This window comes from Pantherophis guttatus, chromosome 4, assembly GCF_059756535.1.
Source record: "Pantherophis guttatus breed Tessera chromosome 4, ASM5975653v1, whole genome shotgun sequence".
Lineage (NCBI taxonomy): Eukaryota > Metazoa > Chordata > Lepidosauria > Squamata > Colubridae > Pantherophis > Pantherophis guttatus.
The window spans coordinates 77,799,997-77,827,920 of NC_142066.1; the positions used below are offsets into that span (position 1 = coordinate 77,799,997).

A 27,924-nucleotide genomic window follows, 5' to 3' on the forward strand; every position below is an offset into this window, starting at 1 on the left:
CCGTTCGACCCCCCAAAGGGGTCGCGACCCCCAGGTTGAGAACCGCTGATCTAGCGTCTGCAATGGACAGCAAAGCCAGGGTTGACTCTGGCTGCTTCCCTCTGCTTAGTGCTTCCTGGACTGCTCTGAGCCTCAAATGCCCCCTCATCAGTCCCACACAGCAGCTCCCCTCCAGCCGGCAGGTCGAGCCCAGTGCCGGCTCTCGTATGCCAAGCCGAGCCCTTGGTCTACTTCAAGCAATCCCCCATCAGGGGGCCCTCACAAAGCCCTCATCACCCCTTCCATCCTTCTGCCCCCAGCCTTTTGGATTAGGTGGAAATCCTGGATCTTCAGAGGTTGGCTACGGCCGGGAAGAAAAAGAAGAAAAGCAGCAGCGGTTCCAGGAGGAGGAGGAGGAACCCTCCCCCTCCCCCTCCTCCTGGAGATATCTTTGAGGTATCTTTGCCTGACTTTTCTGTACAAAGCCAACTGGCTCTTTCCCCTTCTTTCCCTGTTGCTCTTTATTGAAAAAAAAAAAGACCCTTCCTCTTTTTGTATTCAGCTGGTACTTTCCAAAGCTGGCTTTTCCAGTGTTAGCTGCCCAAATCCCCTTTGATTGTGATTTTTAAAAATTATTATTTACATTGGCCATCCCTTTCCGGACATCACCGGGCTTTAAAGACTACTCTTTGTATTAGATTGGTGGATAAATCCCAGGCATGAATATGCCTATGTATTTAAAATGGGAATGAGCAGAAATTCTTAAAAGAAATTTAGCATGAAGCAGGGGAACTGAGATTTGTTAGCTTTGCTTTCTTTGCTGCATTGCCTTGATTATGTTGTACAAAAAATAATAATGGTGCACCGGTTAAGATTCTAAGTTGATGCTGATTAAATTTAAAATAGGACAGTTATGAACAGTGTACTGTAATGTAGGAAAGAAATGATAAAATGGAAAAAAGCTGTAGTGCTTCCTGGATGCGGTTTACCATTCTGAGCCCCAAACGGCAGGAGACAAGGGCTGCCTTGGTGCCACCAGCTGGCACAAATATACCATTGTGAAGGCGGAATGCTGATGTCATGCAAATGCAAGTAGCACTTCACTCCTGCACTTCACTCCTGCACCTTCCAGCCATCGCCACCACTACTTCAGCCCACTTGGGCCACCCCCCCCTCTGTAACAGCACAATTATTTCATTCAGGCCAGCAAGGGCTGTGCTCCTTTTCGCATGTTGCACCACATACAAAATTACACATTGCACATGCCACCCCCTATGGCAGAGATTTCCAGCCCCACGATGGCCTGGTCCCATATTCCAGAGCTGTGGTAGTCACAGGACTGGCCCTTTGGTCATCCTGGAGCAGCTCCTCCACCCGGGTGCATTGGCCTGCCAGGGAGCAGGCAGTTCCTCTGCAGGCCGGTGCACCCGGGTGGAGGAGCTGCTCTGGGATGACCAAAGGGCCAGTCCTGTGACTACCACAGCTCTGGAATATGGGATTGACTTTCCCACCAATGTCAGCAAGCCACCGTCAGTCTGCCTGTCTTCGTTTTCCTTCACTCAGATTGACCAAGCTTCTTGAGAGAAGGAACACAAAAGAGGTTTCCAGGCTGTGTGCCAGGACCAGGTAGTTTCTCTCGGGCCTCCCACCTGAAGGCCTCGCAGAAGCAGACCAGTAGGCCCGAAAGGCGGCTGAACCTCCCCCCGCCAGTGGTCCACGAGATTTAAAATTATGAGTTTGGTGGTCCCTGAGGTCCAAAAGGTTGAAGACCCTGCTTTATACAATACCCAATGTAATGACTGCTACCTCAAAACTGATGGCTGCTTAATCTATGCACCTGTCTTCTATGTTAACTAAATGTTATTTCTATGTTATATTTCAGGCTGCTGATTTAAGAATCAAAGAATAGGGTTATTCATCAGATTCTTATCTGTATTCTGAGCCCACTGATGTAAACAAAGTATTGAAAGGGGCAGACAACTGGCAGAATCTATAAGAAGTTTAGTGAATATTATCAATGGTGCCTGAACAGTTGTCTGTTGTCACAATAGACCACAAGTTTTGATTTTGATAAAGTACACCATAACCTGCTTCTTGGCTAGATGGTAAAATGTGGGATAGAGAGCACCACCACTAGGTGGGTTTGTAACTGGATGATAAATTCTACTCAACAGAAATACATCCACATGGAGGGAAGTAAGCAGTGGGGTACCCCAAGGTTCTGTTTTAAGCACACTACTATTCAAAATTTTCATAAATGATCTAGACCAGGGAATTGAAGGGAACCTCATAAAATTTGCAGATGATACTAAGCTGTCAGGAATAGCCAACACTCCAGAAGAAAGGCTCAAAATACAAAAGGATCAAGACAGATTTGAACACTGGGCCCCATCTAACAAATTCTATGGTGAGAAAAGTAAGGTTCTACATTTAGGCAAGAAAATTCAACTGTAAAGGTATAGAATGGATGATACCTGGGGATCTTGGACTCCTAGTGGACAATCACTTAAATATGAGTCAGCAGTGTGCTGCTCCTGTCAAAAAAGCCAACGCAGTTGTGGGCTGCACTAACACAGAGATAGAATCAAGATCATGTGAAGTGTTATTACCACTTTATAATGCCTTGATAAAACTGCACTTGGAATACTGTATCTAGTTTTGGTCATCATGATATAAAAGAGATGTTGAGATTCTAGAAAGAGTACAGAGAAGAACAACAAAGATTATTAGGGGACTGGAGGCTAAAACATACGACAAACGATTGCAGGAATTGGGTATGTCTAGTGTAATGTATCCAATTTTGGAGGGAATTTTAGGAGGGAAAACATATGATGTTGATTGGCTAGCCCCCTGGCCAAGACACTATATAAAGGCAGCTGTCTTGTTGCACTTTTGCTGGATTTGTCACTGTGAAATAAAGAGCTGTTGTTTACATAGACCTGGCTCCTGGCTCCTCACTCGCCCAACTTAACACTGGTGATGAGGATGGGATCAAGGTAGACAGGTAGCACCAGAAAGAACTGACAACCCAAAATCCAGCCAGGTGGAAAGTCTGCCGCATCGAGCACGACAACCACAATGTCTGCCTTTGCTCTGCCACCCCCTTCGATCCAGCGAAGGAGAAGTGGGAATCATACATGACCAGATTCGAGTGTTTCCTTGACCTACAAGGGCTTTCCGATAATCGGAAGAGAGCCCTCTTCCTGAGCCATTGTGGGCCAGAAGTCTTCGATATGGCAGAGTTGCTTTCTGAAACGACCCCGGTTCAATCGGTACCATGGCAGGTCTTACAGACCACGCTGAAGTCACATTATGCCCCAGTACCATTTAAATTTGTGCAACGGTATGAGTTCCGGCAGAGACTACAACGAGAGGGAGAGCCAATCAGTGCTTACATGGCTGCCCTGTGGAATGCCACAATGCACTGCGAATACCGAGACCTCGATGATGCGCTCCTAGAGCAACTCATCTGCGGCATTAGAGATATTCGCCTACAGAGACAACTGCTAGCCAAAACCAATCTGACCCTGCACATTGCATTAGACGAGGCTAAAGTTCACGAGTCGTCCAATAAAGCCGCCGAGACCCTGCAGCGGCCAGCACAGCCCAAGGCAACCACAAAATTGTTCCCGGTGCACCGAGAGGCGGCCCAGACTGACAGTGAAGATGAGATAGACAAAGACGTCTTCAAAACCGAGAAACAGAAGCGCGATGAGGGTGACCAAAAAGACACTTGCGCTAGTTGTGGGGGACCCCACCAGCAACAAACATTTCATTTCTGAGAAACTATTTGCCGGCACTGCGGCCACAAAGGACATTTGGCATGGGTGTGCAGGGCAACCCAACCATCCAGCCAAAAAAGAGCTGTCATTAACCCTGCCAACCACCAGCAGCCTTCAGAAGAGACCAGAGCAGCCAGCCCAAGAAAGGCGCGTATTTCAAAACTCTGGAGGCTTTTCAAACACGCATTAGCCAAGAATCACCTCACCAGAAAAGAAGCTGCACATCACCATCAAGATCGAGGGCATTCCATGCAAGATGGAGAGTGACACAGGCTCGTCCATAATGATCATGTCATGGGCCGAACTCTACACAGCCCTTCCCAACTTTAAACAACACCAATTGAAGCACCAGTGCCTGAAACTACAAGACTATCAGGGAAATCGCATCCCTGTAGAAGGCTATGGCATATTCCAGGTCAAGTTCGGCCAGTATGATAAAAGACTGCCTCTCACAGTAGTCAGCAGAAGCCTCCCAAGCCTCCTCGGCCTAGATTGGTTTAAGGCTTTGGGAATGGGGGTCACCGGAATCAATGCTACCCAAAGCAACCTACAGGACGGCCTGCTACAAGAATTCCAGGACGTGTTCTCCGATCATCTGGGCAAGTATGTGGGGACCCCTATCTCCTTTAACCTGGACCCAAATGTAGCCCCCATCAGGCTTAAGGTTAGGAGAGTGCCCTTTGCGCTGAAACCAAAAATTGATCAAGAGCTAGACAAGCTCATAAAACAGGGGGTTTTAATTCCTGTAGACCATGCGAAATGGGAGACCCCAATAGTCACCCCAATTAAATCTGATGAATCAGTGCGCATCTGTGCTGATTATAAATGCACAATCAATAAGGCTCTCCAACAAAGTGCCTCTCCGGGCCCCATTGCTCCATTCCCTAGGCCCAGGAAAGATTTTTACTAAACTCGATCTTGCGTACCAGCAACTGCTGGTAGATGGTGCTTCCGCTGAGGCACAGACTATTGTAACTCATAGAGGTGCCTTCAAGTGTACAAGATTGCAGTTCGGAGTCAGCGTAGCCCCCGGACTATTTCAGAGCGTGATGGAGCATCTGCTGCAAGGACTACCAGGGGTAGTCCCCTATTTTGATGATGTCTTTGTTATTGCAACAGACGAACAACAACTCGGGGACCAGTTACGTGGGGTGCTAGAAAGGTTTAGAAATACAGGACTGCGAGTAAAGCAAAACAAATGTAAGATAGCAGTGCCTGCTGTTGAATTATTGGGGTACAAAGTAAATGGAACTGGCATACACCCCACCGAAAGCAAGATATTAAGAATGTGCCAACCCTTAAAAACAAGGCAAAACTACAAGCATTTCTAGGACTTTTGAACTTTTACTCAATTTTCCTGAGAGACAAAGCGATGGTAGCTGAGCCCCTCCACCAATTGCTTGTCAAGAAATCCCTGTGAGTCTGGGGCAAGGCTGAGGCTGAAGCATTTGCTGCTGTGAAAAAACTTCTGTCTGCTGATAGCCTTCTAATTCAGTACAACGGAACACTTCCCCTTGTGTTAGTCTGTGACGCGTCCCCCTTTGGTGTCAGGGCCGTCTTGAGCCACAGACTACTGAATGGGCTAGAGGCGCCCATTGCTTACTTTTCCCACACCCTGTCCAGCACTGAGCGGAACTACAGCCAACTGGACAGGGAGGCCCTGGCAGCCATATCGGGAGTAAAAAAGTTTCACGAATACTTGTTTTGGTGGACATTCAAACTAGTTATGGACCATTGACCTCTCCTGAGTCTCTTGGCAGTGGATCGGGCCACCCCTACAGCCTTGTACCCTCGCATGACTAGATGGGCTATTTTCCTGGCTACCTACTCCTACCGCCTTGCCCACCACCCCGGCCGGAACCTCGGGCATACCGATGCCCTCAGCAGATGCTCGCTACCAGAACTTTTAGAAGATCCAACCCCAGGAGTTCCTGTCTTGCTCATCGATGTGTTGGACTCAGGGCCTCTCACTTCCACTGAAGTGGCGAGAGCCTCTGCTAAAGACAAAGTGTTGAGAACTGTGATTGGTTGGGTGAACAGGGGGTGGCCAGGTGAATCTGTAAGCGGGGAATTTAAACCTTTTGTAACCTAACAAACTGAATTGACTATGGAAGGGTGTTGCCTATTGTGATCGAATCGTTGTACCTCTATGCTTACGGAAAAAAGTATTGAATGTCTTGCATGTGGGGCACCCAGGGATCATGAAGATGAAGGGGTTGGCAAGGAGCTATGTGTGGTGGCCTAAAATGGATGATGATATCATTAAGTGGGTAGGCAAGTGTCACCCCTGCAAGGAGTCAAAGCCTGCTCCCCCCACAGCCCCTGTCAGGGAATGGGAACGACCCCAGGGCCCCTGGTCACGAATTCATATTGACTTCGCAGGCCCATTTCATGGGCAAACCTTTCTGATAATTGTCAATGCCTATTCAAAATGGCTAGAAATTGTATTAATGCGTTCAATCACTGCAGAAGCTGTAATCAAGACACTGAGGAAAGTCTTTGCCATGCATGGGCTACCGGACACACTGGTGTCTGACAATGGGCCTCAGTTCACGGCCACACAGTTCGAAGGATACTTAGCAGAAATAGGGGTCAGACATGCACTCACCACACTTTTTCATTCAGCTGGTAATGGACAAGCTGAGAGATTTGTAAGAACTGCCAAAGAGGCATTATCAAGACTAGGCCCGGGGGATTGACAGGCCAGAATTGATACATTCCTAGCTGCCCAACATATCACCCCATGCATGGCCACAGGGTGAAGTCCAGCCGGTCTGTTAATGGACTGAAAACTTCGCTGTATTTTGGATCGCTTACACCCCAAATAGTCTCCTGATGGGTACAGGGAGATCGATAGGAAAACGAGGAAGTTCTTAATAGGGTTGCCGGTGTTCAAAAGAAACTATGCAAATGGGCCCCTATGGTTAGCTGGGAAAATCTCTGAAGTCACTGGTCCCAAATCATATACCGTAGATATGGGAGACGGAAAAATCTGGCACAGACACATAGGCCAACTTAGAAAATGAATAACAGACGAGCCAGAATACCAATCCACAATAGCAGTCCCTGACTCACAAAACCTTCCCTCGACAGCTAACTCAACCCCGAAGTGGCTGGAGGACTTATCTGAAGACTTCTCGAGAAGCCAGTCCCAACCAAAGAAAACAACGCCCTGAAAATAATCCAGGAAGTTCCATTGGCTGGGCTGGGAGAAACAAAGAGTCCCTCCGACTAGCCCAACTCCCTGCCTCAGACTGAACTGTGCACGTCAACTAGGATCAGGGAACGCCCTAGTCACCTCCGTGATTATATATGTAAATAGTTACCTAAGTGTCTTCTGGGGATGGAAGGGTGTAATGTATCCAATTTTGGAGGGAATTTTAGGAGGGAAAACACACGATGTTGATTGGCTAGCCCCTGGCCAAGACACTATATAAAGGGAGCTGTCTTGTTGCACTTTTGCTGGATTTGTCACTGTGAAATAAAGACCTGTTGTTTACACAGACCTGTCTCCTGTCTCCTCACTTGCCCAATTTAACATCTAGTTTAAATGAAAAGAAGGATTTAGGGGTGACATGATAACAGAGTTCCAATATTCGAGGGACTGCCACAAGAAAGAAGGGGGTCAATCTATTCTCCAAAGTACCTGAAGGCAAGACAAGAAGCAATGGAGGGAAACTAATAAAGGAAAGAACTAATCTAAATCTAAGGAGAAATTTATTGACAGAACAATTAATCAGTGCAACAATTAGCCTCCAGAAGTTGTGAATGCTCCAACACTGGAGATTTTAAAGAACAGATTGGATAACCATTTGATTGAAATGGTATAGGGAAGTGATGGCAAACCTTTTAGAGACCAAGTGCCCAAACTGCAACCCAAAACCCACTTATTTATCGCAAAGTGCCAACATGGCAATTTAACCTGAATACTGATGTTTTACTACCTAAAATAATGATAAACAAGGCAGATTGTTCTAAGAAAAATGTGATAAATGCACTTTTATGCCCTTCATTTTTTTTCTGCTTTTGAAATATTATGTTTAGCACCAATAAAAAAGAAAAACTTTTGTAATGTAATTTCTTAGTTTTTCTCTTCATGTTCTTATCTCAATATTCTCTGTATATTTTTTACTTTTTTCTATTATTGAAAAAGACATCACCTTCCTCATAATCAAATACCCATCAATTATTTATCTGGAAGAAAACTGTACCACCATAAAATGTCCTGTCTAGGTCAGAAGAAGGGACAGTCTGAGCCTAGATGCCTTTGGTTACAAGCCAAAAAATGCAATTACCTTTGGACAGGAAATTCAAAACAAGAAAGGGGAGAGAGCAAAGCTATTGGTACATGGTCTGTATCTTGCAGGAAAAGACAAGGTTAGAGATGCTTTGAATCCACTGTATGGAGACCAGATAGCTTTTTTTGTTCTGCTTCTTTGTCTGAGGAGTGGTTCCAATAAAGAAATGTGTTTATTCCACCATCCACTCCCGCAAAACCTTTCTCTCAAGGATTCTGCAAATACTATAATTATCTAGGGCTGAAAAGTACAACATGGGTAGTTACCAATTTATACTCTTCGCTTCTCCGCCCTATGCTCCGCCGCCACCACCACCATGGCTGCTGCTTGTTTAGCAGGGGTAGCCTTGGCTATAGCGGGTGGCTTCATTGTTTTCTTGTCCCCTGCGATCCATGAGGGAAAGAAAGGCAGAGGAAAGGCCATGTATGGCTGGGTGCACTTGGTGGTAGGAGGAGGCATGGCAGGACGGGGCTGTTTTCCTTGCCATTGATGGAGCCACTGACTGACTGACCAACCCAATCAAAGCTGAGTCCAATGTAGGGGAGACTGTGGGACTAGCCAGGCAAATTACCACCCCACTATCAAAGTGGATCCTGGGCGCTGCGCTGCAATGTAGAACAGGAAATGAAGTGGCCAGCATGAGGGGGGAGGAGGAGGAGCAGGGAGAAAAGAGGGAAAGCAGCCTCCTCCTTACCTCATATTAGCTGCTCCGTTGCCCATTTCACCATTGCAGCCGCAGAGCTTGCCCCACCCACCACCACCACCCAGATGCCCTTGCTTTGCCCAATCATTTCTTTGCTTACCTGATTTCCAGCTCCATTGAGTTTCTCTGTCACGTTTCTCTCCATCGTGTGCAGGGAAACAAAAGTTGTGGGACTAAAAAAAAAGTTCAATCAATTCCAACTTCACAAGATGTTTTTCTTTTGCGAGAAGTTGGAATTGATTGAGTGATTTTTTTTTTAGTCCCACAAACTTTTGTTTCCCTGCAAACAACAGTGAGAAATGCGACGGAGAAACGCAAAGGAGCTGGGCTGGGAAAATGGTGCGCATGCCCACAGAGAGGGCTCTGAGTGCCACCTCTGGCATGAGTGCCATAGGTTTGCCAGCACTGGTATAGGGTTTCAGGTCTGAGAAGAGGGTTGGACTTGAAGACCTCCAAGACCCGTTCCAACTTTGTTATTCTGTTATTCTATTTTAAGTTCATATTATTCTACGAGATTTCTGGTCAATGACTGAGGTAAAATTATCCTATGTTAATCCTATGTTAATCATTATTTAATGATTTTAAATTTTAAATTGTTGTCGTGTTTTTTGTGTTTTTAAATAGGCTGTACACCGCCCTGAGTCCTTCGGGAGAAGGGCGGTATAGAAATAAAATTATTATTATTATTATTATTATTATTATTATTATTATTATTATTATTATTATTATTATTATTATTATTATTATTATTATTATTATTATGTCCAACAGACATAACCACAGCAATGTACAATTTAAAGAGATGACCATGGTTTTCCTGCCACTAAGGTAATATGTATATATCAGACTTCATTGGGCTATTACAATGAAGTCTGTATATCAACATGGAAAGAAGGCCAATAATGGCTAAAATATAAATTTTCAGTTTTACTCCTTTTTTTCTGCTTCAGGGCTGCATTGATGTAGTTCCATTAAAATCCAATCCTGATCACTGGGATGTTAAAATGTATCTGCCAGTCCATTCAGCAGAACAGTAGATATATTCTATACTGAACCACGTCTGCAATTTTCTACCTAAGTTTTTATTTGATATTTATCATGCATGTTAGTGTTCAGCAGCAGCAAGGAGACAGACCATAACAAAAATGTTACTTTAAAAATAGTTTTAATTTAATGCATCAAAGGAAAGCTAGCATTTGTAACACCTAACACAGAAATGAAAGTATGGAAGGAGGAATACCTCACACATTCAGGCTGAGGAATTATTTTCAACAAAGATTTCTTTCACCTCCTACACAGAAGAAAATTACCATAATATATGGCAATAAAAATGATAAATATAACATCGCACGTAAAGTTAATTTTTACCAGTTTGAAAGATCTAAAAGTGTGTCATAGTTCTAATACCCAATAATATTAAAATTATGCTGTTATTTTTAATGGTTAATGCTTAACAATGTGATAGGGTTCTTTCAAAAGTTAAACTCTTTTAACATAAAAATCTAATGCTGAACATTTAAAATTATTTAAACTAATTACAGTGTTAGAACTTTTTTTTTTTAGAGAGAAAAAGGGATTTGGATATTAAACATTTGGACATTAAAAAAAATTGGATTTAGCCAAATATTACACCTATTCCTCTGATACCTAAATGCTGATTTCTAGCACATTATTTCATAAAGTTCTAAAAGAGTTAGAACATGCATGTATATGTATCAGTTAGGTAATCATGCATGTATATGTATCAGTAGCTTTGCTACTCTGCAGCGGAATACTGTGCACCTGTATGGATAAACAGCTCATATACAGGACTTATTGATGTTCAACTTAACCATACGATGAGGCTAATTACTGGGTGCATAAAACCTACACCTAGTTACTGGTTACCAGTTCTTAGTCACATACTCCCCCCGCACTTACGACGACAAGAAGCTCTCATTCAGGAGTATAGTAAGATCCTATTAAATTCCTCTCTACCCATACATGGATACATTCCTGATCTCTTAAGATGCCGATTAAAGTCAAGAAATCCACCAATCTTGACAGAGCGTAAATTGATGGCCGATCATCAGAACACCACACAAAAGTGGATGGAGGCGTGGAATAGCTGTTCCCCCCAAGATGTCTCCGAGCATATCAGTCCTAGTAGTATACCTCCAGGATTTAGCCTACCCCGACACATATGGGTGACATATAATAGAATTAGAACAACTCATGGGGTGTGTGCTGACTCCCTGTATAAATGAGGAAAGACATCTTCAGCACAATGTGATTGCGGGGCCCCTCGACAGACTATCCAGCATATAGTGAGGGAATGCCCTAACAGAAGGTATCCAGGAGATTCTAGGGACTTCCTCTGCATAACAACGGCAGCTACTGACTGGATCTCCAAACTCGACATTAAACTTTGAAATGTTATTTCTGTTTTCTTTTTAGGTTTTCTTACTGTTTTTTTATTGTTTTAATTGTTTTTAACCTGTAAAAATGAAGTGTTTTAATACTGTGTGTGACCAACCATACGCTAAATAAATAGTTAGGTAATGTTATTCTTCCTTCAACAACTGCCAACATAATAAATCTGCCTTTTCTAATAAATGGAAATTAGGCACAGTATTAATGTATCAATGATATTTTAAAGTGTTCTATGGAAACATGCAAACTATATTTTTCTTCTAACACTAATCCTAACCCATATCTGTCAGCTACAGCCAAATTAAATTCAGCAGCACAATATTTTGCACTGTACTGTATCTTACTTTAAAATGTGCCATGCTTTACATTGGTTTCTCTTATGCTAGTGAGCAAATTGGGCATGTAGACAGACAAAAATCTGTGGGATGCTGATGCAAATTATATTGACATGGAATAATATACAAAATTTTTCTCAGTTTACAAATTACAGTATTTCATGGCAGTTGCTGCTCACAATGATGAGCCTAAAGATAAGGTGACCAGATTTTAACATTGGTAAAGAGGGACATTGTGGGCGTGGCTTATTTTGTGGGCGTGGCTAGCTGGTCATGTGACCGGGTGGCCATGGCTATGTGTATAGGGTAAGGTGAACAGATTTTAACATTGGTAAGAAGGACACCATTGTGGGCGTGACTTATTGTGTGGGCGTGGCTTGGAGGCCATGTGACTGGGTGGGCGTGGCTAGCTGGTCATGTGACCGGGTGGCCATGGCTATGTGTATAGGGACTACTCAGAGGGCTGAAAAGTCATTTCTGACAGGTCCTCACACTTTTGACTGGTCCTCACACTTACGACCATCCTCACATTTATGCCCGTGCAGTATTCTTAACAACCATGTCACTCATTTCACAACTGCTTCTCTTCACCATGGTGACAAGATAGGGCAAAAACGTAAAATGTGAGGACAGTCGTAAGTTCGAGGACTGGTCAAAAGTGTGAGGACCAGTCAAAAATAACTTTTTCAGCCCTCTGAGTAGTCCATATGCACAAAAGGACTAACCAGAGGGCTGAAAAAATCATTTCTGACAGGTCCTCGCACTTTTGACTGGTCCTCACACTTATGACCATCCTCACATTTATGCCCGTGCAGCATTCTTAACAACCATGTCACTCATTTCACAACTGCTTCTCTTCACCATGATGACAAGATAGGGCAAAAATGTATAATGTGAGGACAGTCGTAAGTTTGAGGACTGGACAAAAGTGCGAGGATCAATCAAAAATAACTTTTTCAGCCCTCTGAGTAGTCCATATGCACAAAAGGACTAACCAGAGGGCTGAAAAAAGTCATTTCTGACAGGTCCTCGCACTTTTGACTGGTCCTCAAACTTATGACCATCCTCACATTTATGCCCATGCAGCATCCTTAACAACCATGTCACTCATTTCACAACTGCTTCTCTTCACCATGGTGATAAGATAGGGCAAAAAACATAAAATGTGAAGACAGTCGTAAGTTCGATGACTGGTCAAAAGTGCGAGGACCAGTCAAAAATAACTTTTTCAGCCCTCTGAGTAGTCCATATGCATAAAAGGATACAGCAATAGAGAGGGATGAAGGAAGGGAAGGGAAATTAGAGTAGGAGTGAGGGTAAGAGGGGGAGGAAGAGAGGAGAAGGAGAAAGGAAGAGGAAGTAGGGAGGAGAAGAAGAGGGGGGGAAGAGAAAGTAAGAAGGAAAGAAAAGAGAGAGGTGGTAGGTTTGAGGAGAAAGATTGCTGTACAATAAAAAAGATGAAAGGGAAGAAAGCCAACCCCAAACAAATATAAAGATATTAAGATAAAGAATGAATGGTTAAACTTTAAAGAATAAAAGAGAACAAATATGAATAAATAGCAGTAATTAGAAACACACATACAAACATACAATTTATTTTCTTTGAACAGAGTATTTGGCCGGTTCACAAATTTAAACAGTGTTTAGTCACTTCAATTAAATTTACAATTTCTATATTTCCTTTTTGCCATATTTATTCCTCATCTATTTTTTTTAAAAAACCAATATTACCCTTCATCCTCATCTCTAATCTTAATCAAATTCAATTTTTCCCTTCTATTCTATATTATACCCCTTTCCATTGTCATCTATTTTTATATCCATCTCACATTGTTTAATTATGTAATTATGTAATACAGTTGTTTAATACAAATTCAACATTTTAATATAAATCAATTAGTTATAAAACTATCTTTTTTGTATATTAATCAATATGAACATGAATATTCCAATTATTTCCATGCAATCCAATTTCTTACAAATCAATTAATTATATTTACCAATAATAATAAACCAAATAATTTCCCCCATATATTCCTCTGAACCACAACTTAAACATTTCTGCTTTCAACACAATATACAATTAATAGTATCTCAATTCAATTATTACAATTCCCTAGTTAAATAGAGCTTTTTTTCTTTTGTGTTTTAAAATCTTGAACTCTCCTCCTAAATTTCCCATTGTTTGCAGTTTTTCACCTACCTTTTTTGGGGAGGAAAAATAAAAATAAAAATAAATCTCTCTCTGCCTCATTTTGTCACGTTCCACCAAAGATCCTGGTTTCGGTTTCGTTTCTGCAGCTTAGCTAGGGGAAAAAAAAACTGCTTCAGGAACTCTTTACACTGATTGCCTGTAGGGTGGCCCTTTGAAGCCCCGGGCAAGAGTTTAAACAGTTTTTTTTTCTTCTAGCCATCAGCTGGGGCTCAAGAGGCAGCGGGACTGAGGAGGCAGAATGAAAAATCGGGACTTTTTTGAAACGCCGCAGGACGCGGGACAAATTGCTAAAAAGCGGGACTGTCCCGCCAAAAGCGGGACGTCTGGTCACCTTACCTAAGGATATATTTCTAATTTTGATTGCACAGTTTTTTAAAAAAATGTTTTAAAAGCTATTGTTGTTGTTGTTGTTGTTGTTGTTGTTGTTATTATTATTTAATCTTTAGTAAGATTCACAGCCTTTGAGGCTGGTTAATAGCTCAGCAGCTCAAGTCCTAACCAAGGATCTAGGAACTGTTAAGGTATCATTGGAGGATGTAAGCTGTTCCGAGTAAGGTGGTTTTTTGTAGAGTCAAAATGTTCAAGTCCTGCAAATTTAGAATTTCTAAATAGCAGGGTAGCCCTTTGGGTATTGCTCCAAGGGCTCCAATTACAATCGGGACAACACACGATTTCTTTTTCCACAGTCGCTCAACTTCAATTTGCAAGTCCCGGTACTTTGTGATTTTTTCTTGCTGCTTATCTTCAATCCGTGCATCACCAGGTATTGCAATGTCAATGAACCATACTTTTTTCTTTTCAACTATTGTTATGTCAGATGTGTTGTGGACCAAGTGCCTGTCGGTCTGAATCCTAAAGTCCCACAAGATCTTCAGTTTTTCATTTTCTAAAATTTTCTCAACCTGATGTTCCCAGTGGTTTTTGTTGTACTCAAATCCGAACTTCTGGCACAATTTCCAGTGAATGATCTTAGCAACACTGTCATGGCGTTGTAAGTAGTCAGTTTGTGAAATTTTGTTGCACCCACTGATCAGGTGGTCAACTGTCTCATCTTTCTCATTGCAGAGGCGGCATTTGCTGTTGGTGGTAACATGTTGAATTTTTGCCTTCATGCGGTTTGTGGCTAGGGATTGTTCTTGAGCTGCCAAAATAAAGCTTTCTGTTTCTTTTTTCAGGACTCCTGATCTTAATCAATTCCAAGTTAGTTTCTGGTCAGCTTTGCCTTCAATACTTTTCAAGTATTGGCCATGCAGAGGCCAAATTGCTTTTCCAATTTTCAGCTCGCTGCTCAATTACTTCTTTCTTATATTCTGCTTTTGTTTTAGTTGTCTTTAAAAGGCCTCCTTTATTTACTTCCTTAATCATTGGTTCTTCACTTTTCTGGATGTAATCATTCAAACTGCGTTTTTCTTCTTCCACAGTCTGCTTTACTTGTAGGAGTCCTCGACCACCCTCTGCTCTGCTCTTGGTAAATATAATCGGTTTTATTATTTATTATAACCGATTATTATTATTATTATTATTATTATTATTATTATTATTATTATTGTTATTATTTAGACTTCTATACTGCTTCATAGTGCTTTACAGCCCTCTCTAAGCAGTTTACAAAGTTAGCATATAGCATATTGCATATTAGCATATTGCATTAGCATTAGTATATTGCCCCCTAACAATCTGGGTCCTCATTTTACCCACCTCGGAAGGATGGAAGGCTGAGTCAACCTTGAGCAGGTGAGATTTGATCTGCTGATCTGCTGAAGTAGCTGCAGTACTGCACTCTAACCACTGCGCCATCTCGGCTCTTAAATGCACTTAATCAAAACAGAGTTCAGAAAACACACCTCAAAAGATACATATCCTAATCCTGCAGAGTAAAAGCTGAATTTCTTTTTTTAATTCTTTTATTTTATGAGTGTTTGTGCATATGTGAGAGAGAACCCCACCAAAAAAATCTTACACAAAATTAGTTTTACATACATGATTGTGTTATATGATATTAATCTTTTAAATAGGCTCATCTAACAATTAGAGGGGGGGGGGACAAAGACCAAATTTTTAAACAAATCATCATACTGCAATTCTTCAATATAAAAGAATAGATGTAGTTCAAGATTGAACAGTGAGGACCTTAGTGCTCTCTCATGCTTATCTTTTTTATTGTCTGTATTGAATGGTACATAAATACAGTTTTTTAAAAACATGTCTATTAATGTACCCAGGAAGGAAACAAAAAGATCAGAATATATCTTCTCCAACAGCCAAAACCCAAGATAATCAGGGATTAATATCAGGCAGTCAAGCAGAAAAACAATATCCTAATCAAGGAACTACCAAAGAGAAAACCATACCCCCACTAACATCTGTAGGGTAACTGTTGTCTATAATGGAGCACCCCACATTCGCTCACACTGATGAAATTATCTAATTGGGAAATGAAACACTTGCAAGCAAACAACCAAACTCAGAGAGCATCAAGGAATCAGTCAGATTTCTTATGGTAACAAACTTATTTAGCTTATTTAGCAGAAGGAGAGGGCTATTGTAGCATCAGAAGGGAATGGATATTTTCTAGTCTTATCATAATATGCTTTTTATTTTTGTAACCTCCCAAAACATACAATTTCCTTTTTTCATTGTTCTCCTAATATATTCTTATGATTTGGAAACTGATTCAAAATAATAACATTAATATATAACTTGCATCCAAAAAAAAAAGGACAAGTCTAGCATTTAATATTACCGTACTATATGAACTCATGCTGCCTTATAAGCACTATGTTTCCAACAATATGCTAACTAACTCATATCTTCTTCATAAGCATTACTTGTTCTAAACTGGGATCAAACATCCCTTCTGGCATGAAGCTAGTAAGATAGCAGACTAATCACAATCTATAACCATCTCAAGACTGTTTTACAAGGCTTTTTTAAAAAAAATAATGAACTGAGAAAGGCCATATATAATATTTTCAGTTCCTTAGAAGCCAAAATAACAAAAAAAGAATTTCCATATTTTAAAATTATCTTTGTAAAGCAACTACAAGATCAATACAGGGATCAGTTCTCACAAAATCAAAAGAAAACAGACTGAAATCAGACTACTCCATTACAATTACAAGAGAGCTGGATCGAAAAGAGAATAATTTCAAGGCGTTTTAAATTGGGGAGCCATTTTAGATTTAATTCTGTTTTAAACGTATTTTAATTGTTTATATTGTATGTTTTTTAATTTTGGCTGTTCACCGCCCCGAGTCCTTCGGGAGAGGGGGCGGTATAAAAATCTAATAAATAAATAAATAAATAAGTCCCTTACATCACACCGACAGGAGAATTTATACAAGAATTTAGAGCCTGATTTCACTATAAATAGAGCTTGAATGTGATATCTAGCACTTGCTGGAATTTTTATAATAGTTTAATTAGTATCTCTACAACAGGCCTAATTAGTGAAGTATCATTGAATATTTGCCTTGCCTCCTCTAGTGTTGCTAGTGTTGCTGACAGAAGCCTAAGAGTCGGAATAGTTGGTAAGAAGTTGTAAAGGATATAATATGTCTGTCCGAACTGTAATGGAATGGGAAACGAAGTAACGGACAGTAGAGATAAAACAGAATTCTTAATTCATTCTTTGCATTGGAAAAATGTCTGTCTGGAAAAAAAACATTACTCAAGTTACCAAAAACAGAACCATATATGACAGGTGAGGAATGCAAATTAAATTATGCAAAAATAAGGTAAGGGAACACCTGTCAGATATAGATGGATTGAAATTACTGGTTTGTGGTGGACTATATCCCAGAGTTCTGAAACAACCAGCAGATGTAATTTTAGAACCATTGAAACATATATTTCAAAGTTCTTGGAGCACTGGGGAACTCAGTCATCCAGGTCATGGTTATCCCAAAGGTGCTTTTTTCAATTTATACTCTTTACAGACAGCTGGTCTGATTATCAGGTTCGCCTGATACGCTTTTTATCAGGTTCGCCTGATACGCCAGTTGCGCCCCTTTCTGAGTCGGGATTCCTTATGCACAGTCACTCATGCTCTCGTCACTTCTCGCCTGGACTACGCCAACGCTCTCTACATGGGGCTCCCCTTGAGGAGCACCCAGGGGCTCCAACTGGTCCAGAATGCGGCCGCACGGGTGATTACAGGAGCGACATGGCGCTCCCATATAACACCTCTCCTGCGCGAGCTGCACTGGCTCCCGGTGGTCTTCCGGGTGCGCTTCAAGGTGTTGGTTCTCACCTTTAAAGCGCTCCATGGCTTAGGGCCAGGGTATTTATGAGACCACCTTCTGCTACCGATAACCTCCCACCAGTGAATACGCTCTCACAGAGAGGGCCTCCTCAGGGTGCCGTCGGTCAAGCAATGTCGGCTGGTGGCCCCCAGGGGGAGAGCCTTCTCTGTGGGAGCACCAGCCCTCTGGAACGAGCTATCTCCCGGAATATGGCTGATTCTGGATCTCCGCACTTTCCGTAAGGCCCTGAAGACGTTTTTATTTCAGCAAGCCGGCCTGGCCTGAATAGGTTTTATGGGTTAGTTTTTTAATTATATAGCTAGAGGTTTTAAATTGGGGAGGCCATTTAATTTAATTTATTTTTAATTATCTTAACTTTTATATTGTATGTTATTTTAATTCTCAGCTGTTCACCGCCCTGAGTCCCTTCGGGGAGAAGGGTGGGATATAAATTTAATAATAAATAAATAAAATAAATTTACTAAAAGAATGCAAATGACCAGCTGTCTGCAAGGAGTATAAATCCTTCCATTCCCCACCATCCAGTCAGAGTTGAAGAAGCTTCTTGGATGAGATGAGAAGTAAAACATCTTCAAAGAAAAACAAGAAAGTCCAGTTTCCTCTTGAAAAAACATACCTTTGGGATTACCTAAAGACTGGAAAAGAGCTATTATGATCCCCATCTTCAGAAGAAGGAAAAAACAGATCCAGGAAATCACAAACCCAACTGCCTGACATCAGTATCTGGAAAGATCTTGGAAAAACTACTCAAGCAACAAATCTGTGAACATCTAGAAGCAAACAAGGTTATACTCAGAAGCCAACATGGTTTCATCAAAAACTGATCATGCCAAACAAATCTTTTTTCCCATTCTTCAACAAAGTAATCAAATTAGTAGTTCAGCAAAATGCTGTGGAAATAGTATATTTAGATTTCAGTAAAGCCTGTGATAAAATAGACCATAACCTATTTCTTGGCAAGCTACTGTGTTTCTCTAAAAATATGACCTAACCTGAAAATAAGCCATAGCCTGATTTTTGGGGGTGGCCTAATAAAAGCCCTACCCGAAAAATAAGCCCTAGTGAAGGGGTGGGCATGGCCAGCACAAGAGGCAGCTCTTCCCTTCTCCAGTCACCTCATGGAGGCTCGGCCCCTTCATTGCGGCCTGTGGATCAGCTGAGCCAGCGAACCACCAGCCTGCCAGGGCCCCTTCGCCAGTAGTCACACTGCCCTGCATGAGCTCCATGGCAGCCCTGCAGCTGGAGGGAGTGGGACATCACCCCGCCTCCTTTGTAACCCAAACCCCATCTACCATGGCCACCGAGCCCCCTGCCTGCACTCCTCTCACTGGAGCAAGATGTGCAATTCAATACCAGTATTACCTGTGGAGGTCTCCCAGTGAAACGCTCTGCCGTAGCTTAGGAGCAAACCTCCTCCTTCCCTGCATAGGATTGCAGAGGAAAATTCCCCCCCTCTTTTCCTACTAATCATTCTTTATTTGGGATTGCAGGACTCTCTCTCTCTCTCCCACCCTCCTCTCTCTCATACACACACACAAACACACACACACACACAAACAGAGGTCACACACAACCCCACCTCCCCAAGGCAGCCACATCCCTTCACTAACCTGCTCTCCACTCTGTTCTCCACTGAGCCTGCAGGGCAAGAAGTCTGTAGACTATGGTAACTAACTATGGTTAGTTGAGACCTTTGCAAGATTTTTTTTTCCCATGAGAAATTGGAAAGTCTGAACTATGGTATTTTTTTTACTGTAGTTCCACAGACATCTTGCCCTGCATGCACAGCAGAGAATGGAGCTAGAAAACAGGTTAGTGAAGGGATGTTGCTGCCTTGGAGGGGGTGGTGGTGTGTGAGGGACCTCTGTTTGTGTGTGTGTTTGTATGTGTGCGTGTGCGTGTGAGAGAGCGAGAGAGAGAGAGATCCAATCCAACCTCGGAGGGCTGGCAGCAATGTGCTCTCTCTCTCCTGAATGTTGACCATGTGACACCCTGGCAATGTTTCCATGAGCATCTGGGTGAAAAACGGGCATACGTCACTTTTGTTTCAGTGGGATATTTGGAAAGAGGAGGTTGTAAATATCCCAGCCAAAAGCACGGAATCCAAAACCTCCTGCAATGAGGGACCTTGTCTGCAAAGAAAAGGCAGCTCTTCTTTGCTGCACCAGGCCACATAGGTTGGGACAAAATAAACACCATTTAAAAAATTGTGGATGGCTTGTACGAACATTGGTTCAGGCAGCATGAAGCGTGTGGGGCGGGTCACTCAACCTTCCACTCTTTGCAGCCACAAAAGAAGCTTGACTTAATGCCAATAACTCTGAGAGAGATCTTGGAATCCTGGTGGACAATCACTTAAATATGAATCAATAGTGTGTGGCAGCAGCCAAAAAAGTCAATGCAATCCTAGGCTGCATGAATAGAGGGGCAGAATCAAGATCACATAAAGTTCTACCTCTTTACAAAGCCTTAGTAAGACCACACTTGGAATACTGCATCCAATTCTGGGCACCACAAAATAAAAAAGATGTTGAGTCACTGGAAAGAGCAACAAAAATTATTAGGGATGGAGGCTAAAATTTACAAAGAACAATTGCTGGAATCAGATACAGAGAGCCTAGAGAAAAGAAGAACTAGGGATGGGACATAATAGCAATATTCCAATATTTATTTATCTATCTATCTATCTAGCTATCTATCTAGCTATCTAGCTATCTATTATATTTCTATACCGCCTTTCTCCCGTAGGACTCAAGGTGGTGTACAGTCAAGAAAAATATAGACACACAAACATCATAAAATTGCTAATTAAAATTATTACTTAGTTTGGTCAATTAAATAAAACCCAGAATTAGATAACATTTAAAAAATCATTCACATGTTCGTATGTTTAGCCCTGCCTGTTCGAACATCAGGGTCTTGAGGGCATGGCGGAAAGCACGGAGATCAGGGATATTCCGTATCTCCGGGGGCAGTTCATTCCAAAGGGTTGGAGCCCCCACAGAGAAGGCCCTTCCCCTGGGAGTCGCCAGTCGACATAATTTGACTGACAGTACCCTGAGTAGTCCCTCCCTGTGAGAACGAACTGGTCGGTGGGAGGCTATTGGTGGCAAAAGACGGCCTCGTAGGTACCCAGGTCCTAAGCCATGGAGCGCTTTAAAGGTGATAACTAACACCTTGAATTGCACCCGGAAGATCACTGGGAGCCAGTGCAGCTCGCGTAGGAGAGGTGTTACATGGGCGTAACGAGGGGCTGCCACAAAGAAGAGGAGCACCAGAAGCCCAAAGAAGAAACAATGGCTAGAAACTAAACAAGGAGAGACGCAATCTAGAACTAAAAATTTTCCCAACAGTGAGAACAATTAAACAGTGGAACAACTTGTCTCCAGAAGTTGTGAGTGCTCCATCACTGGATATTTTTAAGAAGAGATTGGATAACCATTAGTCTGAAATGATATAGGATCTCCTGCTTGAGCAGGAGGTTGGTCTAGAAGACCTCCGATAAGTTTCTTCCAACTTATTATTCTACATTCTATGTGAAATGGATGAGGGTCATGTTCCACATGTGAGCAGGGCTGTGATTATCTACTGAGGAGGAAGAGGAGGACAAGGAGGACAAGAGGAGGAGGATGACCACTGCAGCCAAAGTGACTTCTGGGGCCATAAGAAAGGGGGATGGAGGCTGGCCTCTGATTGTTATATCATTATTGTGTCAGTTACATATCAGTTAATCAGATGTTCTAGATTGAAATTGGTGGAGCTGGAGAATCCATATGCCAATTTAACAAAGCTTGGGAGTTTTTGAAACACATCCATGCCATGTTATAGATAGGAATATTAGATCTCATTGAGAACTACAAGATTCCTTTAAAATATATGTAAGCATGTACATGGGTTTGTGTGATGATAGTTTGATAGCTAGAGAAACTAAGATACAGACAAAGAAACAGAGACAGCAAAACTGAATTATAAATCCCAGCCAATATTGGGTATGCTGAAGTTGCTGGGAGTTGCAGCCTTTCAGCCACTTCTTCTTTAACAAAACATTCTCTGCCAATATCTTCAATGTTAAATTAGATTATCAAAGTATTGCCCTGTATATTGTAATTGACAATGAAAATAACTTTTTATTCTGGAATAATCATATTGTATTTTTCCTCATTCATTTTGCTGTTTTTTCCTGTTTCATTTACTTATTTGTTATTCAATATATATGTATTCCACTGCAATAAAATAATTAATAATATGAAACATATGGTGCTGGTGATGAAATTATGTTGTATTATTCTTGAAAATGTATTTATAATTTACATTATATTATGTTATCATTTTACTAAAACTTACGGTCACAAAAAATTAGCCACAGGATGTAGATTTCTTCTAATGTTCTGACCTTTAGATAAAATTAAATGTTCCTGAGCCATACTGACTCTGACACAGAGGATAAACTTCTGCCTTTTTTCCAGAAAAAATATATTCTTTCTACTATTTATTTATGTTTAATATATGTTCACTTCAGGTGGAAGTCATAACTTTAGCAGCATTTCTTGCATAAATGCAGAGACTAAAAGCTTCAGGCAATTCTTACCCCCAGACTTGGCTTTTGTCAAATCAATGACATGTCACGTTAACAACGGTGTTTAATTCTATCAATATGTGACCAATTGTGTTAGATTGTTTGGTTATTGATTTTACTTAGTGCTGTCTTTGAGCTCTGAAATCACCCCTCACCTGGTGATAGGTGCTTGAACAAGCTTTTATTGCACAAGCACATGTGATATGCACTTTTTTAGGTAATAATTTGTATATCTGATAGATGCAACTCAAAGTTAATGCATTTCTGAAGTCATCAGGTTGTTGCATGCCATTATCATCTGAATCTTAAAGAAAAAAAAATCCTAACTATGGCACTTGAGTTTTTTCTAATCACAGATGCAATATTTAATATGAGTTGGTATTTTGAGTCAATTATCTAAAAGGGAGCTAAATATAGCTAACCCGGGGCTTAGCTTTGAAGTTGTAATGAGGATTGATGCTATTTACAATAGTTTTCTGGCTGGCTTCCAACAAGTAGTACATTATGAGAATTTGTCCATGTGTGGCCATATTACTTTTTTTTTTAAAGAAAAGACTAAATTGATCAGATAGAATGTACAAATGAATTCAGCTTGAATATTTACAGTAGATTATATTCATATAATCTTAAAGCTAAGTCTTAGAGGTTATAAATTAAAAATGCTAATTGTAAAGGAAATACAATAATCAACAACAATATATTTATTAAAGCTCCAGCAGCTTAAAATAAAATATCTAGAACATATTAAAAATACTCACTAGTATAAATTGAGGTGTTTGGGTCTTTCTCTTTTCTTTCTGATATTTTGATTAGCTGGGGAATGATATATACAGTATTTTAGTTAGGCTGGAGTTCAATTTTGTATTGTGTACTCGGTTACAAATATTTAAATTCAAATTCCATTAACTTCTTAGACAGAAAAAATAATTTATTTTGATTTTTTTGTGACATGAATTTAGCATTCAGATTGCCTATATTGCTTGTGACAAATGTGAAATGTTTTCACAGACTTCAGTAAAACTACATTTTGATTACAGACTAGAAGATTAAAAATTTAAATGTGAGTTTGTTTGTAACTTTAAACAGTTTTTTTTTTTTTTTGGTAGGATAAGCATGTAATTCATTTAAGTTACTTTTTTTCCTTTAGGAAATATTTTATATCTGTTTAATGTTGTATAATAATGTCATGCTATTTCAAGTGTAATGTTTTTTCAAGGGCCCAAGCTTGTTTCCAATATGTTCAAACAATAATTATGAATTTGTCAGTAAAAAACAAATGTTGGCACTGAGTTCAATAGGGCTTGTTGCTCTGCAATTCTGTCTATATTCAACCTACTGTTCTTCTGAAGTTTCTTTTATGAACACACATTTTACAGCTAACTGGTTTGGATTTCCCAGTTATTAGGCCAAGTGAATTCTTCCCTCTTTCCGTCTTATTTGAATAACACTTTTGTCTCTCTTGATAGTCTTGAAAGTAGACATTGATGCATAGATAACTATTTTTTAGTCAGTCAAATGCATCTACATTGTTTCTTTCCCTAAGACATTGGTAAGTAAACTCTTGAGGAAAATAGGCAAATTTGGAATGTTTTGAGCATGCTTTCTAACAGGTCTTGTAGCTCACATTTGGTAGGCCCAGCCAATCACAAAAGACTCGTTTACAAAATAGTTTCTAATCCAAAATGATAATGCCATATTGAAAGTTATATAAGTACACAGAATCATCAGTGACTTATATACTGCTGAATCCAGATTTACTTATACTTAATGTCACCCAGATGCTTAAAATGGGTGGCCTATACATCTTTTAAATAAATAAATAATCCAATTGGGATGAGTGGAACCATATGTTAGCAGGATTAACAATTGTTTTCACTAGGGTCTAGCTTAACTTTGGCTATATTATCACACTATACTGTTTTTCACAGTGTAACAACACTTTGTTGTAAGGATCCTCTATGCTGTGGTTTCTTTATTTGCAATTGAGAGGCTATTTGTTTTCCAGAGTTGCCTAGTATAATTCTTGACAAGAAAGTTATTGTTATTCCTCTGTTTTCCAATCTTTGTGGAACATTATATTATAAATCAGGGAATGACAATCTTTTCTAGAGAAAGGGTCATTGTGCAGTTTCAGATGGTGATAATTTAAGACTATTGTGAAATTATTTGGGGTTTCCTTTCAAATAAACAAAGTTCATTTGCACACAACAAACAGAATTTGCTTCTCTCATGTACTTATTCATTAGACAACTAAATAGAAACATATATAGTACATTGCCTTCCAGCATCTAAAACACCAGTGGGATTAGTAGGTAAATTCAGTTATAAAAGATATGCAACATAATCTTGTCAAATATGTACATATTTAATTCAGGCACAAAAAAAATCAAATCTACACGTGAAGGTTCAATTTAACCAATTAATTGCTAATCTTTTCAGATAATAGTCAGCACTTGATTAGAGTTAGATAAGGGTCAATAGCAATCTACAGGGATTGGACTTAGTTTGTTTATGGCTATATAATGATTCTAAGTTAATTCCCCTTTTCACCCCTCGCTCTGACTCTGATAGTCTTTCTACAATAGTTGTCATTGTTAAAAATGTATCATTATGTGAAGATCTCCTGACTACTTCCTGCTCACTTCCAAAAAGTCAATAGGGAAGCCAGCAGGAAGTTGCAAGTTCTAGATGGATTGTAAGCAGCCTATGGGCAGGTAGGCAGTTACTGAAGCACCATGTGAGCATCGCTGAACCAGGGATATCAACTGCAGAGTATGGGAGATTCTGCTGGCTGCTACTGGTTGGCAGGTACGTGCTACATACAGAGCTTCATACTTTATGTATTCCATAGCTTGGCTCCTTGAGAAAAATGCAGTGGGATTGGAGTAATTTACTGAAGTGAACTGCAATCTTCTCTAGCAGCTTTCCACATTGACTTTGATTGTGGGAAGCCAGCAAGTAAGTTTGCAAATGGCAATCATGTGACTGCAGGGATATTGAGAGAGCCAGAACTTCAGGGATCAGGAAAGACCACTCATTTAATGCCATCACAACTCTAAATAGTTGCCACACAAGTGGTCATTAATTGAGGACTATCTATATATAATTCATTTTGGGGCCATTACCCTGTATTTTTAGTTATAATGAATATTATGGTCAATGGACAGTCCATAATACATGTTACATAGATGACAATAATTTAGTTATGTGGTTTTTTTTGCTTACTATTATTTTTGCTGACCATCAACTACTCCCCCAGATTTAATCAAGCGCTTTTGAACCCCATGAAGATGAACCCACAGCGGACTTAGAAGAAGCTATTCTGCTTATGTCACAGAGTAGGCAATATGAAAAGAACACTAGCAGGAATTTATTGGGTAGCAATTCAAAAGGTCAAGTATTTGAATAATAAGCAAGAAAGATCAAAGTAAAAGAGGGAAAGCAATGAATTCAGTTGGCATATGAAAACAATAGTTTTCAGTCTATTCAAATCTACACAGTTGTGGATTCAGTTGAAACAAACTTCTATGCCAAGATCGGCATTTCTTTTACAAATTTCAAGAAACATGAAGTTCAAAAAAGTATATAAAATGTATACATACCCCACATTACACTTACTTTTAATGAAAAGCTAATTTGATTTTTAAATAAATCCATATAAATCTTTGACATAATTTTAAAGAATAGCAACATGTAATTAAAAATAAATAATAGCAAGTTTTTTTAAAAGAAACTCAGAAGAAGAAAGTGAACTTCAGAAAGAGTTGTAGTGAATACAGAGAATATCCTTGAAGGACGGAGGGATGATTCATTACTTAAACAATAATCAGATAAAAGAAGCTTGAACTTTGGCAAAGAAAGTGATTTACAAAAACATTCTAGATACCATCATTACCACAGCAATTCTCCTGAAGATAAAAAGAGAAAGTGGGAAGCACATTCAGACTTACATGATTTTCTTATTGAGCTTCCAGTAAGGAAAGCTTCTTCTCTGGTAACATTATACTGCAAACCAGGACATACAAAACTTTTGCCAGACCAATTCTCGAATACAGCTCATCTGCCTGGAATCCATACTATGTAACGGACATTAATACAATTGAGCGAGCCCAGAGGTATTTCACAAGAAGAGTACTCCATTCCTCTGCTCACATAGAATACCTTATGCCACCAGGCTTGAAATTTTGGACCTGGACAACCTAGAACTACATGGTCTATGGTCTGACCTAAGCTTAGTACATAAAATTGTCTGCTACAACATCCTACCTGTCAATGACTACTTCAGCTTCAACTGCAATAATATACGGGCAAACAATAGATACAAACTCAAAGTAAACCGCTCCAAACTCGATTGCAGAAAATACGACTTCAGCAACAGAGTGGTCAATGCTTGGAATGCACTACCTAATTCTGTTGTTACATCTTCAAACCTCCTAAAACTTTAACCTTAAACTGTCTACCGTGGACCTCACCCCATTCCTAAGAGGTCCCTAAAGGGGCGTGCATAAGCACACCAGTGTGCCTACTGTCTCTGTCCTACTGTTCCCATTTATTCATACTCATTTCTTATGTATATACTTATACCTGTTTATACTTATATGTTTATATGTTATGTTCATACTTATATTTGTTTTCTCATACATGCTTGACAAACTAAACAAACAAACAAACAAACAAACAAACAAATAAATAAAATTGGCAGACTGATGCTCTTTAGGCATAGAGAGCCACAGCGGTTGAGTAAATGCCAGCTGAGGAGTGAGGGTGCATTTTGGACAGCACAATCTTCTGAATGAAAATAAGATCTAAAAAGAAATCACATGTGCTCTAGACAGTGTCCTTATAAACTAGTTGAAGAAACTGAAAGGTGTTTTTAAGCTGGCTCAGGAGTTTAACTGCTGAAAGATCTAGACTTTCTTCTATGCGCTTAACTGTGGTGGAACCAAATGGGCAATATAGTCTTGCTTCCCCCACCCCCCGTTCTTAATCATTTTGGGAAGTAATTAATTAAAGATGAAGAAAGATTTCTTGTGTAACAATGACTCCTTGCATTTCATTATGCCTTCTCTTGAGAATATAAAAATAACACATGAGAGACTTTGAACTAAAGATTTAAGAATTACCAGTATTTGCAAACTATCTTCTCAACTAGAAAGGATACACTAAAAAAGCAGACAAAGAGGAAAATCTCCTCCCCCCCATTTTTGTATTTCTATTTTTGTTTTACTTTTGGCAAAAGTCCTTTGCTATGATTTTTTTTTAATTAATCCAGAGAAGCCTGGCATGGGAATGTTACTTGAAGAGTCTATGATTGGTGGAATTTGTATCATAAAAGATGCAACCGGAATTGAAGGATGAT

At 40.3% G+C, this 27,924-nt stretch overlaps 2 protein-coding genes across 2 annotated transcripts in view; one reads left to right on the plus strand and one right to left on the minus strand.

Annotated features, from left to right (window-relative positions):
* POU6F2 (POU class 6 homeobox 2) overlaps positions 1-27,924 on the minus strand; it is a 658,684-nt gene that overhangs the window by 408,956 nt on the left and 221,804 nt on the right. The window lies entirely within an intron of this gene.
* LOC148114180 (uncharacterized) lies at positions 2,082-3,761 on the plus strand. Its single transcript, XM_087891575.1, has 2 exons — positions 2,082-2,116; positions 3,023-3,761. The coding sequence occupies exons 1-2, from the start codon at positions 2,082-2,084 to the stop codon at positions 3,759-3,761; spliced, it is 774 nt and encodes a 257-aa protein (XP_087747701.1).

What these genes read in the sequence shown, in the direction of transcription:
- LOC148114180 (XM_087891575.1), top strand. Translation starts at nt 2,082, where the DNA reads ATGGTAAAATGTGGGATAGAGAGCACCACCACTAG. An exon ending in ATAGAGAGCACCACCACTAG is followed by an intron (nt 2,117 to 3,022) that starts GTGGGTTTGTAA and finishes AAATCCAGCCAG; the next exon opens with GTGGAAAGTCTGCCGCATCG.